The 15,656-nt window shown below is 38.3% G+C and overlaps 1 protein-coding gene across 3 annotated transcripts in view; it reads left to right on the top strand.

Annotated features, from left to right (window-relative positions):
* Positions 1-15,656, top strand: part of kcnn4 (potassium intermediate/small conductance calcium-activated channel, subfamily N, member 4) — a 39,521-nt gene that overhangs the window by 19,429 nt on the left and 4,436 nt on the right. For 2 of the 3 annotated variants that reach the window (XM_060870850.1, XM_060870849.1), the window contains exons 4-8: positions 1,215-1,350; positions 7,085-7,195; positions 10,201-10,322; positions 11,804-11,873; positions 13,403-13,569. In XM_060870850.1, the coding sequence (XP_060726833.1) occupies positions 1,215-1,350; positions 7,085-7,195; positions 10,201-10,322; positions 11,804-11,873; positions 13,403-13,569 (606 nt within the window). Of the gene's footprint in view, positions 1-1,214; positions 1,351-7,084; positions 7,196-9,434; positions 9,496-10,200; positions 10,323-11,803; positions 11,874-13,402; positions 13,570-15,656 lie in introns of those variants that run through there. The other variant, XR_009648475.1, reaches the window with a different exon arrangement.

The raw sequence follows: 15,656 nt of genomic DNA, 5'->3' as shown, positions 1-15,656 counted from the left end.
TGTGTGTGTGTGTGTGTGTGTGTGTTTGTTTCCCATGTTCCTAACACACACATCTACAAAATATATTTGAATAACTAGTAGTATCAAAATCAAAGCAGCTCTTTACTTTGTTGCAAATGTTTTGCAGTTAGTGACTACAAAAATTCAAATCCATAGACATCACCAAATGCTGGGCTTTTTCCCTGGCCTCTGACTGGTGTTTCTTCTGCTCGTTTTTGTCTTCAACAAGTGAAATGCACTTCTTTGCCTTAAAAAAGCATTGGCATTGGTTTTTGAAGTATGCTTCAGGGCATTGTCTATTTAAAGGGTGACACATCATCCATTGACCATTTGGCAAAATCTAAGCAGATAATTTAGTTCTATACATTTTAGAATTCATCCTGCTGTCTTCAGTCACATCTTCAGTAAATACAAAGGAACCATTTTCACTGGTAGCCATACATATCATAACGATACCTCCACCACTTCACAGTAAAGGTAATGCCTCTACAACCATTCTCATTTGTCCATCTTGTGGTAAAACATTTACTCTGATGGAAAGTTCTCTTGATTTTTTGACTTAAACTTATTAAGGATGTTCATGATCTGGCCAACTGGTTCTTCAACTGGGAATTTCTTTCTGTCATCCACCACACTTGATTTCCATGGGCATTCTGGCCTTTTGGTGTTCCTAAGCTAACCAGTGCATCTTGCAATTTAAAAAAGTTATTACACCCAATGGCTACATCTAATGTTTTTGCTATCTCTCTGAAGGGTTTGGTTTGTTTTTTATATTGAAAGTTAACAGCAACATATTCCAAATGCAACTTGAAATTTTGTCTGCTTACTTATAAATGAAACAATGACGGAGTAATATACACCTTTCTATGGAACAACTGAACCTAAATCTAGGCTCTGACTTTCTAAAACCTCTTATTCTTCTGAATCCAGTCCTTTGTTTACTTGGATTTATGCCTGCAGGTTTACTGCCAAAATAGATTGCTATTTGGATTTTATAATTCCCTTTATATTGACCAGAGCCCAAGTCCCATAGGATGATGCTGCTGCCACCATGCTTTACTGGAAAAAGATCTGACATTATTTGTCTTGGTTTCAAAGCAAATCTAGGCAAATGAGTGTGTAGAGCTTTCATATCCATTGTATGTTTATAACAGCCATGTTATCTAGAACAATATATTAAGTTTGCCCATTCTGGCTGGTGTCTCCTTCTGTAGGCAGGCCCAGGTGGAGACAGGTGGTATGGGTACAGCTCTCTGGCTCATCGCTATCACCTTCCTAACAGTAGGTTATGGAGACGTGTCTCCCACAACTACCTGTGGCAAAGTGGTCTGCCTCTTCGCAGGCGTCATGGTAAATACAATTTTTTCCAGCCTTTTGTTTTTTTTTTTGTGGATGAATGATGAAATGGTTCAAAATATTAGTTCTTTAAGGAAGCATTTATTATACATATATATATATATATATATATATATATATATATATATATATATATATATATATATATATATATATATATATATAAGTAATGGTTTTATGAAGTAAACTGTTAGGTCCAGTTCTCTCCAAAAAGCAGGTTATTGGTTACTCTAAAATTGCTACTAGGTGTTAAATGAGTGTTAATATAAGAGGTTGTGGAAGCCTAGTGGTTAAGGTGTTCCAATCAGACGGTTGTGAGATCATATCCCTGGTCCGTCATGCTGCCTCTGCTTGGCCCCTGAGTAAGGCCCTTAACCCTTGATTGTTAAGTTGTATAAAGTGAGATAAAAATGTGATTCACTCTGGATAAGGGTGTCTGCCAAATAATATAAATGTGTTTGTGTACATGGTGCCTTCTGATAGTCTGGCATCCCATTCAGTGCGTATTCTTGTATCACATCCTTCGTTCCTGGGACAGGCTCTGACCAAAATTATATTACAAAGTTTCAGAAATTAGTTTCTTCTCTTGGAACTTTGACAAAGAGATAACTGCCATATTTTACATACACTAATGTCATTTATAGAGATAAGTCAGGATGCCATCCTTTTAACCCAAAGAGTATAAGAAATTTTGTTCCTTTGGCTCTTAGGCACAGTAGATTTGGCACTGGCATGGTTTGAATTGAAAGGTTCCTGGCATTCTTTAACCAGTCTTTCTTGTATTCTGTCTTTTGAAGTAACAAAAAAAAAAAACAGCTTTTCATGGCACTGGATGGCATGTTGGGAAGTTTCCTGTCTGTTACAAAATGATAATACCTGGAACCCGGTCCATAAATGTTAAATAAACTTCCTAACAAAGCACGCTTTTCACTTTTTTATTATTAACCTTAGATTGTGTAGCATGCCTATGTATGGGCTGTTACTGTATGAATGGTAGCATATGAGAACAAGAGTGATAATAGTAACCTGTTGTTTATATTACAGCAGTAATTACTGCAAGAGACGTGCTGTTGTACCAAATTTATACACGCCTTCTGATTCAAGAATTTAACTGTGCTCAGGTATAATCCGAAGTATTCAGCACACAACAGATTATCAAAATCCCAATTCTGCATCCAGGAGACAGCTGTAAGTTATACATATTCCATATATATATATATATATATATATATATATATATATATATATATATATATAGATAGATAGATAGATATTCCCAAGGCAACAAATATTTTGAACAATGGTGAAGTTTCATTCAGTCATCACGCAAGAATTACATGCAAGTTTTACTGAGAAATTAATTTATATTCGACTGTCAATGACTGTGTTTTCTGTTTAGTTTTCTACTTTTATGGAAGTTTATGTTTTTACATGGCCAAATATTGTTCCAGTAGTTAAATTCCCCTTCTCAATTAGAATAGGTACATGTGATAATATGCTCACTTTTTTTTAACCATTATAAATCACATGGATTTATAAAATAAAAGTATTAAGATATACTGTACAATGAATCGAAATGGAAGGCAGTTTGCCTGTGAATTGCCACATTTGGGTTACTCCAAATTCAATACATTTTCTGTATGTTCAATGGTTGGAAATTAGCTTCAGTGATTTTTGAATTGTGACTTCAGAATCCAGTATATATTCGAAACAGTAGAAACTTATATTGTATATGAATCAGTAGATAATTCAAAATCAGTGAATGTAGAATCCTTTATAAGCAATGGAGAGGCAGGATACAGCAGCATGTTAGGCATGTGACAGTTTGTGTGATAAGAGACAGAAATGAGGTAGAACTCAAACTGAATTTTATGCGTGGATGAGCAGCATTTCTGATTCATGTGCAGATGACATCACACAACAAGAGAGTAAGACCTGAGCCAGACCTACATAGACACCTCCATGGCCAAGTGGAAAATAATCTTTCACTCCTCTGACTCTCCCTCAGACTGTGTTTTATAAGTAGCTTTTTTTAGGAAAACGTTCCACCATTGCCATTTTTAGGTGGTTTATAGCATTTGGCACCAGTGAATCCAGATGGCGTGCCAACCTGTATCCAAGTCTTGGAAAACTGAATGTAAAAAAAAAAAATGTTTCCTAATCCATTCGGAACAACACAATACAGTGGGCTGGTTACAGATTTGTGGGATTGCCTGCTCACCTGTAAAAAAAAAAAATCACACACTTTATTTCCTACTGCCTATGTTTAATATTAGCAGTGTTAAAATCACCTTAGACCAACTCCAATTTACAACATAATGTTTAAAATGTATGATACTTCCTGGGGCCGACTCATGGCACAGCTGATGAAGGACTTATTTGTATACTGCACTTAACATTTACTAAATCTGTAATTGCGACTGAAGTACATTGCAGTTTGTGAATTCTTATACATGTTTAAATATAAAACATTATTTGAACATACAGGGAGGGGTCTTTTTTCAACGGACATGTTTTTCCGAACACCCTTTAAGTAGCGAACTTCTTTCCGAATGGGCTGCACCCTTGGAGTTGGTGTTTTTATATAGCATGGTTGCTGAAACAAGCAGAAAAATCCTGGTCTTTCTTTCTTTCATTTGGTCTTTTTTTAACCCTTTCACTTTGATTAGGAAGTACTGTATGTTTCACTATTTGTTTTTTTTTGTTTTTTTTATGAAATATTTTTGTACAAAGCAGATTTCATGATACTATCAATGACACTTTCATGACACTGAACCACAAGCCATAATTGTTTACATGATTGAATGTGTTGTCAAGAAGTTCACATTTGGTCTCATCTGAACACAACAAATGATGCTACATGTAGCCCTCTATTGATGCATGGTGAAATTGACCACTGCATGATGAGAGTGGCTGTTGTTATGAATGGTGTTTAACTAAACTGTTCACCTCAGAACTTTTTCTCTCCTTCACCATCCAGTTATGAGGTAATATGATATGAGGACGAAAACTTGAGTGGTATCAGACTCAGAAAGGAACCTCATCCTCATTTGGGTGACACTGGATAGTAAATAAATATTTAAATGTAAATAATGTCCTTTCTACAACAGTTTGTAGTCAAGTGAAATTAAGCAACCAAGAGCTCCTGAGTAACAAATAGGTTAGTGTCATTTCTGAGTTCATTACAGACTTAACACTAAGTCCTTCCTACAGAAGTCTTCAGATGATCACTGATGAAGAGTCGAGCACAAAGCTGAAAGTAGTTCAAAGACGGCGGGTCGGGATTGTTACTAGATCAATAATCATATTAACACCAAATACAGTATTGAACAGTGCTATATATCAGAAGCGTTCTATAGCAAAAAGAAATATTTAAAACACTTTGCTTAAATAAGCTGGTGGCTTTGGGTGAAGTTGGCAGAGCCAAAATGCCGCAATTCTGTGAATGAAGAAACCTTTTGTTGGGTCTATAGAGGGAAGGAAAAAAAAAAGCATTACAGAGTATCACTTGCATGGTACATAAAAGCATGTTGGACCTCCTAGGTCTGTAGATGGGTTAGAGATGGGTTAGTACAGAAACTGGCGAGTCCGGGGGAGTCTCAGAGGACTCTGACAAAACCGTGGGATCAGAAACTGGCGGCAGTGGATCAGAAGGTTTCTGTGACAGAAAAATACAGCATTGTTGAGTCTTAAGCATGAATTACCTTGTACGACAAAAGAAATCTGAGTACTGTTCATAATGTGTGACTGTCCAGAGTTAAATGGCAATGATGAAACTAGTTACTTCAATCTAAATATGGCAGAGCCCAGTTTGCCATTTTGTGTGCAGAAACGTAAGCAAGAGAACACAGACACATAGCACCTGTTCATTTAGAACTATGCCCCTTGGTGCCACCTTGATATTTGTGGGATCCTTATTTCTGTCAGTTAAAGCATAGTTCATCACAACATTTGAAAATGGTTACCAAATAACTACAATTCTGATTATAGCAGTCACAGACTTGAACCAATTTGAGTGACCAACTTGTGTAGGAGACATTTCTTTACTTCACTATCTAGCTTCCAGAGAGAGGAAAAAATTGATCTGGTTATGTGACATTTTTGCCTGTCAAGTAGAAGTACTGTAAATTTCAGCTCGGTAATATAAAACCAAGCAGACCTACCATACACTTTAAGTAACCGAGTGAGCAGCACTGGAATGTGTACCACCTTGATTACGAACAGTATATACAGAAAGTTATTGATTTCTGGTTAGCTAACAGTAGCTTGCAAGCTCATAATTCATTTTTGAGCTACATACTGTAGATAGCTATTCAATAGCTAGCTAACAAAGATGTCCATTACACATTATCCTGCTTTACCTTTAGGCTGTAGCAGCATATAGATTTATTAAATAGAAGAGACCAATTTAAATCCGAATAAAAAGATCAAAAATAGATTAGATTAGATCAGATTCAGACTTTATTTTTGTTTTGTGCAAAGTACATGTATAAAACCAACAAAGTTAGCATTTAACCAGAAGTGCATAGTGGTATATTTACAAGAAATTACAAGTCTATGGTGGGTGATATATACTGTACAGGGTAGTGGATGACTTAGGTATAGGAGTGCAGTAGTTCTTATTAACAAGCCGTGGTTGCTCTGTGGTTTAGGCGTTTAGGTGCTGCTGATCGGAAGGCTGTGAGTTTAAATCCCAGGACCACCAAGCTGAAACTCCTGGGCCCCTGAGCAAGGCCCTTAACCTTCAGTTGTATAAATGAGATAAGTCTATCTGGATAAGGGTGTCTGGGAAATGGCATAAATATAAATAAACAGGGATGTATACAGTATGGTCTATTTATTTATATGTATTTATTTTTTTAAAGATGTCCTTACCATCACATATACAGTATGGACATGCCAAGATGGTGAATTCTTTTACTGTAATGAAAGTACATTCCACCCCTGACCAACAGCTCCGATAAGTCAACCAACTGGCATTGTTTACCTGGCATTGTTTACTGCCATTGTTTACCTTCTCACATTGTATAAGTCACACAAGGTTTACCATCCACTACAAATAAAATTCTTAGGGGCAACAGTAATGTGTCTAAATCCATCCAAAATCAGCCAGTGTAAGCCCAGGTTAAGACTTTGTCTAATTTGATAGGGCATTATGGACCCAAACAGTACGTGTGATAATGTAACGCGTGACCTGGTGAGTCATTATTGAGCCTGAGAGTGGGTGTGGTTTAATAAGTGGCAGCTGTTTTAAGGGAGTTTTCACATAACTTATATCCTCTACAGAGAGTGTGAACAGATCCCAGGAAGGATACGCTTCCTCCTCTGTAGCATTCTGTGCACATAGGAATCATCTCTGAGGAATCATCTGTTTAGGGAGATGATATTTTAAATTGTGACTATTACAGTCAGTTATTGCTTAGTCATGTCCAGTGAAGCAGGAGATTTAAAGGTTGATTTATGTTTCACTTCTGTGCTCATGTCTCTTATGGATGCTGAACGATGTTTAATGCTTACATATTTCACAACATTATGTGACTGTTGTCTTTTCCTCTCTTACCTATGCAAGCCTTTCAGAAGAACAGGTAATCTGCACTACTACAACTGATGTGCTTGAATTTTTCTGATTGTTGTTGTTTTTTTTGTTTTTTTTTAAATGTAGCAGTGCTTTAAGAATCAAAGACACAACGTTAGATAATAACGTGTGATATGTTTGTCTGTGTGCCAGGGCGTAGCGTGCACTGCCATGTTAGTTGCAGTAGTTACGAAGAAGCTGGCACTGAACAAAGGAGAGAAACATGTTCACTTCTTCATGATGGATATCCAGATCTCTAAAGAGGTGAGGAAGGTCTTCTATCATATAACAGCTGAGGGATGTAGTGACCCAGATGGAGCAGGTGTTATTCTCCACACCATATGTGTTATGGTTTTTGAGGCTTTTGTTTTTTTTAGATATAAGGTCAGTATAATGTTGGAAAATGCTTATTGTGGTCAAAGGCTGCAGATCTTTTATTGGTCTCCAAAAGGCGTCAAAGGCAGGAAATAATCAGGTCGCTTTCAAGAAAAGAACTTGTGTCTGTCTGTGTGCTTTCGAGCAGCGGACAGGAAACTGCATGCACTGGCATGCGTGTGTACACACCCGTGTGTTATGACAGAGGACAAGAGAAGGTGGGGCATATGGATGCTGAAAGGATGGGTGCACTGTGTTATACTTCTCTAACAGGATCCATCTGTTTGCTTATCAGAGGGAAGGAGAAACCCAAAAATAAACACACTTTGCGGAAGATACTGAGAGAGTTTCCACAGATGAAAACATTCAGATAAAAAAAAAAAAAAAAGCAGGGAAGTGGGTTTCACCTCATGCGGGCATACGGTGATGGTGGGCAGGTGTTTCTTGCCCAGAAATCTGCACCACACAAGTTACATAAGATGATTTCCCATTATCAATAGTGTGCTTTACTTCATGCCTTGCCAATTGTCACATCCTGTCACAGGGTGCATCCGTACGTCTTCAACTGCTATGTGTATGTCCTGTGGACTTTAGCTGTCATTGTCAGTGATTTACCCTGATGCATTTGAAGGAAGACATCTGGATGCCCTAATAATATCCAATACCACAACACAACAGAGCCAGTGAGTGTGTGACATCATATTGAGCAGCCATAATGAGTTAGAACGCTGCTCTCAGGAGGATGGCATGGACAAGAATAGAATCAAAGACCAGAAAAAAAGCAAACCTCATGAATGTCTGTAATGCATATGATCGTTCTGGTGTGGATTCTGTTCTTAGAACTACCATTTCTGTGTTCATTTCCTTTTTAATTCTTTTTGTAGCACTAGTATAAAACTGGGGGGCACGGTGGCTTAGTGGTTAGCACGTTCGCCTCACACCTTCAGGGTTGGGGGTTCGATTCCCGCCTCTGCCTTGTGTGTGTGGAGTTTGCATGTTCTCCCCGAGCCTCAGGGTTTCCTCCGGGTACTCCGGTTTCCTCCCTGGTCCAAAGACATGCATAGTAGGTTGATTGGCATCTCTGGAAAATTGTCCGCAGTGTGTGATTGCGTGAGTGAATGAGAGTGTGTGTGTGCCCTGCGATGGGTTGGCACTCCGTCCAGGGTGTATCCTGCCTTGATGCCCGATGACGCCTGAGATAGGCACAGGGTCCCCGTGACCCGAGGTAGTTCGGATAAGCGGTAGAAAATGAGTGAGTGAGTGAGTAGTATAAAACTAGTGAGCCTGATTACAATTTCATATCAAAATACAACCTGTTCGATGTACACATTTCATATAAAAGTGTTTTTTTGGACAATTGAACACAATGGTCACTGAGGAAAAATGTCTAAGCATAGAATGATTTTAGAATTTATACATTAATCTTTAGCTTCATCCTGGTTACGTTTGTGGTAGATTCAGAGCTAAACCTGGTAATACTAGGCACAAATCATCTAGGAAGGGACACTGAGGCAACCCACACCAATACGAGGACAACATCTAAAACATCTTTAGGATCAACCCTGGAGCCGATATTTTGTTCAGATCAATTCCATTTTATTTCTATAGCACTTTTAACAATAGCTATGCCATATTGCTAAATGTTTATGGACACCTGACCATCACACCCATATGTGCTATTTGAACATCCCACTCCAGAGTTAGTCCTCCCTTTGCTGTTATATTCATCGCCCCTTGGGTGTTGAGATCAGGGCTCTGTGAAGGTCGGAGTTCTTCTACGCCAACCCTACCAAGGTGCTTGCATTGTGCACTGGGGCATTGTAATGCAGCATACAGTACAATGACAAGGGATAGCCAATTATCTTAGGATAGATTCATAGAAGAGTAAAGAGCTAACTACTATGTGTTTTGAATGGGATAGCCTTTATTATTACAGCAGCAGTTCTTAGCTGCAAGTCATAATGTCCAGGGCAGATTACCCTCTGAAGCAAGGGTGAGACTTGGGTATAACATGTAAGCAGGTGGATTAGCTATGCTAGTTTGCCCCTAGGTGTGAATGATTGTATGAATGTGTGTGTTGTGTGTTTGGTACCCTGCGATGGACTGATATCACATGCTTCATAACCAGTGTTCCCAGGATAAGCTCTGGATGCTCCGGCACTCTGATCAGGATGAAGCGGTTACTAAAAGTGAGTGAATATGATATGGTCTACTCTTTGAGAAATTAATTTTGTTCTATGTCAGTGTCACTTTTATCAGTATTTGGTAGTGGACCTGGCAGCAGCATTACAGGATGGTATTTAGAGGAGCAAACACTGAGCTTACATAAAACATTTGTATAGTTAATTCAATGCAAAACTTTATAACAGTGGCTGAAGACCATGGTATAAATGACTGTATAATATTTAAAATACTGATATTCTGCTGGGGGTTAATTCCCACTTCAAATTCCCACCCAAACTCAGTGTGTGGTGTTTGCATGTTCTCCCAGTGCCTCTGAGGTTCCTCTATGCACTCTACATTGTCCATAGTGTGTAAAAGGATGTGTGATTGTGTGCGATTGTTCCATGCAGTAGACTGGCATCCGGTCCAGGGTGTACCCTGCATGTGCATAAACTCCACGTTCTCTGCGACCCAGTAGAATAAGTAGTGTAGATAATGGATGTACTGTATAGATGGATATTGAATGGACTCAGGCTCTTCCTACTGCTTGTACCTCTTTTAATGAACTAATTAATTTTTTACCACCCATCCTCAGCTTGCCCATTAGGTGTCTGAAAGTGGTTCTCTAAAACCAACTTTGAGAAAAAGCTTATTGTGAAAAGTACTGTCCAAAACAAATGGTGGGAAAACCGACTGAATGCTAAGTAGACTGATTACTCTGTGTACTAAAGATTCGCAATGCTGCTGCTAACGTGCTGAGGGAATGCTGGCTTCTCCATCGCACCATACAGGCCAGGGACAAGCACAGCGAGCACCGACGACACCAGAGATGTCTGCTGGAGGCCATTCGTATGTAAGTAAGCTAACCTCCAAATAATCTATTACAGCTTTAGCCACAGCGCATTATGTACGCGTGCGCGAATATGACATAAGACTGGATTTATGCCGGTTTTCGTTGGTGAAATCCAGCAGACCACCTCACATCTAGTGTATTTGTACAGGGTGGAGGTTACAGTGTGATTAGAAGGAAAAGATATTATTAATTAATTCCTATCCTTTGTTTATCTTCTGTTTGCTTATTGGGTTGAATTACTTTATCAATATACACATAGGCAATGAGTGCAATTAAACTTTCCCCATTATGATCAAAGTACAAAAATGTTTAGAAAATACGATCCAGCGATTTTCACATTAAGTTATTTTCACATTATAGTAGGTTACTAACCAGACTTATAAGCCAGTGCACATTTTTATGGAGTATTTGTTTCAGTTGTTGTCTTCAGTCTGGTGTTTACAATCTGCACTCTCAACTTCCTGCTGATAAGGAGATCACTCGGGCTTTAGTCCAATCATGAACAGGAAGCTCAGATGTGTGAATGTGTGAACCCTTTTTAACACCATTAGCGAAGGCATCTGGCCTTCAAACTTTTCCATACAGGTTTGAGCCAGACAGCATGTGAGAATGCTCTTTCGCGTATTTATGAGCGTGGAGGGATTTTTGGCTGTTCCGTTTTACAGTTAGTAGGACCACACACTGGGACAACAGTCCAACACCTTGGCCTTTCAGATGATGACAGTTCAGATTTGTCGACCATTTGCCCTATTTTCTTTACTATTTAAATATGGTACATTTGTTTTCACTTTTAACCATTGTTTGTGTTTTTTTTATTATTATTCATATGGTGATGCACCAAGACCAGCAGTTTGTGCATGTTTCAGCAGTTACCTAGAAGTCTTACTGCCAGGGGCGGTTCTAGAGGCGGGGCCACAGGGGCCCTGGCCGAACCTGAAATCTGATTGGCCCCTGATTGGCCCCCGTTCCATCAATCGTCGACAAGAAGAGCAACCGGAGAATTTTTCACAACAATCACAGATGCAATTCCACCCCCAAACAATTGGCGGCACTCGAGCGTTTGAAAAAAGAATGACTGCCGAAATGTATTTGCACCGTACTGAATACATTTTGTGTGCCTGAATGTACCCTGTACTTGGCCCCTGAATGTAACATGTGGCCCCTTAATGGCCCCGTTACAGAAAAATCCTAGAACCGCCACTGCTTACTGCAATACTGGTTTCTGTTCAGCTTTCTAAAACACTGAAATAAGCCTCAAACTTCTATATATAATGATATCAGAAACGTTTTGAGATATAGTCCTTTATTTCAGATTTTAAAAAAGTCCTGAAATAGAATGTGACTCAATGATTTATAAAACTAAGTGCAGCAATTCACACTAGAAGGTTTACCTGACAAAAGCAATTATTTATTTATTTCTTTTATGGTTAGCGATGCTGTCTGTTGACCTCAGTGTTTTCTCTTATATTTTCCACATACAGATTTCGTCACCTACGGCTGAAGCAGAGAAAGCTGAGGGACTACACAAGTGAGATGGTGGACCTCTCCAAGGTTGAAATAAATGCTGGGGAATCCTAGAAATTATTTTATTTTTATTTCAATTTCAATTAATTTAATTCCCCCCCCCCAACACCTTGCATAGATAGATAGATAGATAGATAGATAGATAGATAGATAGATAGATATTATTATGAGTAGTAGTAGGCCTATCATCATTACTAGGCTATTGCTATATCATTATATGAGGTTACATGCTTTATTATTATTATTATTATTATTATTATTATTATTATTATTATTATTATTATTATTATCATCAGTAGGCCTATTATCATTACTAGGCTATATCTCTAATTGGGAATTGGCACCAGACCGCTGATATTAATTTATGCTTTATTATTGTTATTATTACTAGGCCTAATAGTAGGCATATCATATGCATTCTTTACAGAAGCTTGCAGGTAGGTGATGTTAATGTGAGACCTGAGCCTGCTTTCCCTTGCAAAGATCCTCAATTCTTGGCTCAATGTCTGATAAACTTAGCCTCAAATCATCCTCGATTTGTGCACGATTGCGGTATTTCGTTTTGAGTGCAGTCATTTTTGAGAATCCTGCCTCACACAAATATGTTGACGCGAAAGGAAAGAGAATCTTCAAGGCGATGTCACAGAGTTCAGGGTATTCCTGCATCAGTGCTGCCCAGAATGACGAAAGAGTTCAGGAGCTAAAGAGTTCCTTCAGTCTATTCATTCATTCTTGATGAACGAATCGTTTGAATGAAAGACTCAATAAAACCGCTTATCACCTGTATTTTCGCGGTCACTATCGACAAACCAGTCCAAACACATTTTAATTTTTATTCAGGAGTTATGTATATACAAAATGATAACTTTTGATGACAGTAGTTTAGTGATAAAAAAAGTAACAAAATTGTTTTTTCAGATTTTATTTTTTCCCTCCCATCCTGTGCAGCCTACTCGCGCCCCACTGGTTGAGAACAACTGCTTTAGTCAGTGCATCGTCATTACATTGCTATATGCTATAATAACACAAAGTGATCTTCTTTTTTTTTTTTGGAGACACATTGTGGTCTATTCTGTATATATTTACGCTGTCTCAAACATTATTTGACTAATAATAATAGACATAGCTGATTATGACCCATTGTTGAAAGTGTTTCTAGCTAGCAAGCAGTGAGTGATGCAAGGAATGTATTTGCTGGATTCATTTACGTACTAGCCCACATAAATTTGGGATAGTTGCAGAGAGAGTAGTAGAGTAGTCTCATTTACTTACATGAACATGTGTTCTGCACTTAGCCATCTATGAAAAAATAGCTGAAATTAATAATGCAGTGAAGAAAATGTTGCCTAAAGCTTTAAAGCTAAATTTGGTCAGTAATCAAATGTGTACCAAAATTATGCATTCAATTGATTTTTAAGTACATAAGTGAAACATTAAATATTAATGAAGCATTTTATTGCAAGACTGTGTAAAGCTCTACTCTGCTATTTTAAAACCAGACCAGGCCTTAAAGATAATACTTAATAATAATGATGTCTTAATCTTTTAATGGACAGATGCAGATGATAATGTGTGACCTGAGTGCCAACTGGAACAACTCATACCGAGAGCTTGAGCAGCGTATCATCTCTATGGAGCAGAAGCTAGATGAGTTGGGCCAGTCATTCCAGTGCACATCCGAGCTCCTGAGCAAAGCACTGCAGCACCGACACCTTGTCCACAGGTATTCTCCCAGTCCAGCAGGGCACAGTGTATCAACTGTTAAAGGGCAATTAATCACATTTTAAAAACTGTTCGTAGCTGCAGTGACAGATAACAGTTAACCAAATTATTAAAGGTGCCCTGCCACACGTAAACCATTACTTTTGTGGTAATGTCTGAAGTTTACCATGGACTCTGTCATTTTTTTGTGGAAATAATGCCTTGGTTACCTTGTTTCAAGCCATTCTAGTGTGGTATACAAAGCCTGCAGGAAGACTCAGCTCGATTTGCGCCAGTTCTCATGAATATTCAAATGAGCCATGCTGCTTGGCTCCGATTGGCTAACCGCTAGGATATGAGAGCATGACTATTCATTCACGCAGCGCAATAAGTAGCCTAGGCTAGAGGAAATTTGTTTACAATCACCTTGAATTGCGGCAGAATGGCTTCTTCACAAACCCGTTGACGTTCAGCCATCCTTGCTGTATAGGAAACTCACTGAGCTACACGAATTCTGGGGGCGCGGTCTCAAGTGGGAGAGCTCATGAATAGTAATGAGCTCAATCATTACGACGTCACACTGAGCAGCTTTTCCAACTGACTTGATTTCTCCCCTTATTTCTTTTAAGTGGCTAGAACTGACCGGGGAGGTAGCAGTTCGTTTTCACATTCACGACACAACACAAACACATATGGACCTAACACATATCAAAAAATACAAGTAAAAACGGTTTTGTGTCGAAGGGCACCTTTAAACAATTTGGTTACAAGTGTATTGAAGAGAAAAGGGAATATCAGATGATGATGGCGGAAAACAAACTAAAACAAATTATATGAAAAACCAAAATCTTAAGTAGTAGAGAAGAAATGAGACAACATCCGTGAACTGTGAAGTGAGTTCGACCATCTGGCCACTTCAACAGTTGTTTTCTTTCTTTACAGAGTGAATAAAAATATAAACCATAAGCCGATTCAGTAAAGGATTAATGTACTGTAACTTCTGCACAGGAAGTTATGCGAGAAGGGGAATTTTTTTATGTGACACGGATCACGCTACGTGCATACAAGACACGTTCTGCCTTCTAATTTGCCCTGTAGCTTGAGGGTAAATTATAATAAATAAAAATAATTAAATATTTATTTTCTGTTGTTGCCTTAGTGAGACATGCTTTTCGTGCTATGTCCACAAATGTCCTATAAAATTCAGGTCATCTACACTTCAGAATGTTTACTTTGTTCCCTTTATGCCAATTTGTTACAACTTTGGAGGTCTTAGGAACATTGTCCTGCTGGAAGACTCAGCTGTGAGCAAATTTTTCACTTTTTTTGATCATTTTTTGCTTTAGTATTTCTTCAGATTAAACGCCTCACCCCTTTTTATTTCATACACAGTACTGTTTTTGACCTGAGAACACTTGTCCAAGAGGCTAGGAAATTTTATATCAAGGACATCTTCATTGCATGATATCTTTCAGAACATGGCAATGAAAGCCTCTGTTAATGGTGGATGAACATATTTTGGTACCTAATACCTCTAACTGTTTCTACTTCAAGATCGTTTTTGTGCCTTGAAGATCAGCTGAACCTTTTAGACTAATGTTTCTTCCACTCTGGAAGTTAATGTGTGACTCCTTCCTGTGTGGTCCCAAGATTTGTATACTTACATACAACTGTTTGTTTGGTACTGATGCTGGTACCACCATGCTTATCTGATGTACTGGTATCAGCCAGTTCATGAGCTGTAAATGGATTTCAGCACACATAGTATGTGGAGAACAGAAAATGACATCTTTTTCCCTCCCATTGTGTTATGAATCCTTAAACTGTATGCCATATGACTTTTACTTGAATGGCAATGATTTAGCAACTTCAGCATAAAGGCCAGATTAATAATGTAGCACTAAGATGGTTGTTCTTCGGGTAGTTATTTCCATTTCTGTGAAGGTTTTCAGCTCTTGAAGAGTCCTGGTGGTTCCAAAGATTTCCATTTCCAGCTCACTGTGCTTCTGAGAGTTCTGTAGACATCTTAAGATAATAAAAGCAAAGTGGTTGCACCTTTTTATATTAGTGCATTTAACCAAAGATAATAAATAAAAAGTTTACAATCTT

The sequence above is a fragment of the Tachysurus vachellii genome, chromosome 5, assembly GCF_030014155.1.
Source record: "Tachysurus vachellii isolate PV-2020 chromosome 5, HZAU_Pvac_v1, whole genome shotgun sequence".
Classification (NCBI taxonomy): Eukaryota; Metazoa; Chordata; class Actinopteri; order Siluriformes; family Bagridae; genus Tachysurus; species Tachysurus vachellii.
This window is presented reverse-complemented; position numbering and strand designations above follow the sequence as displayed.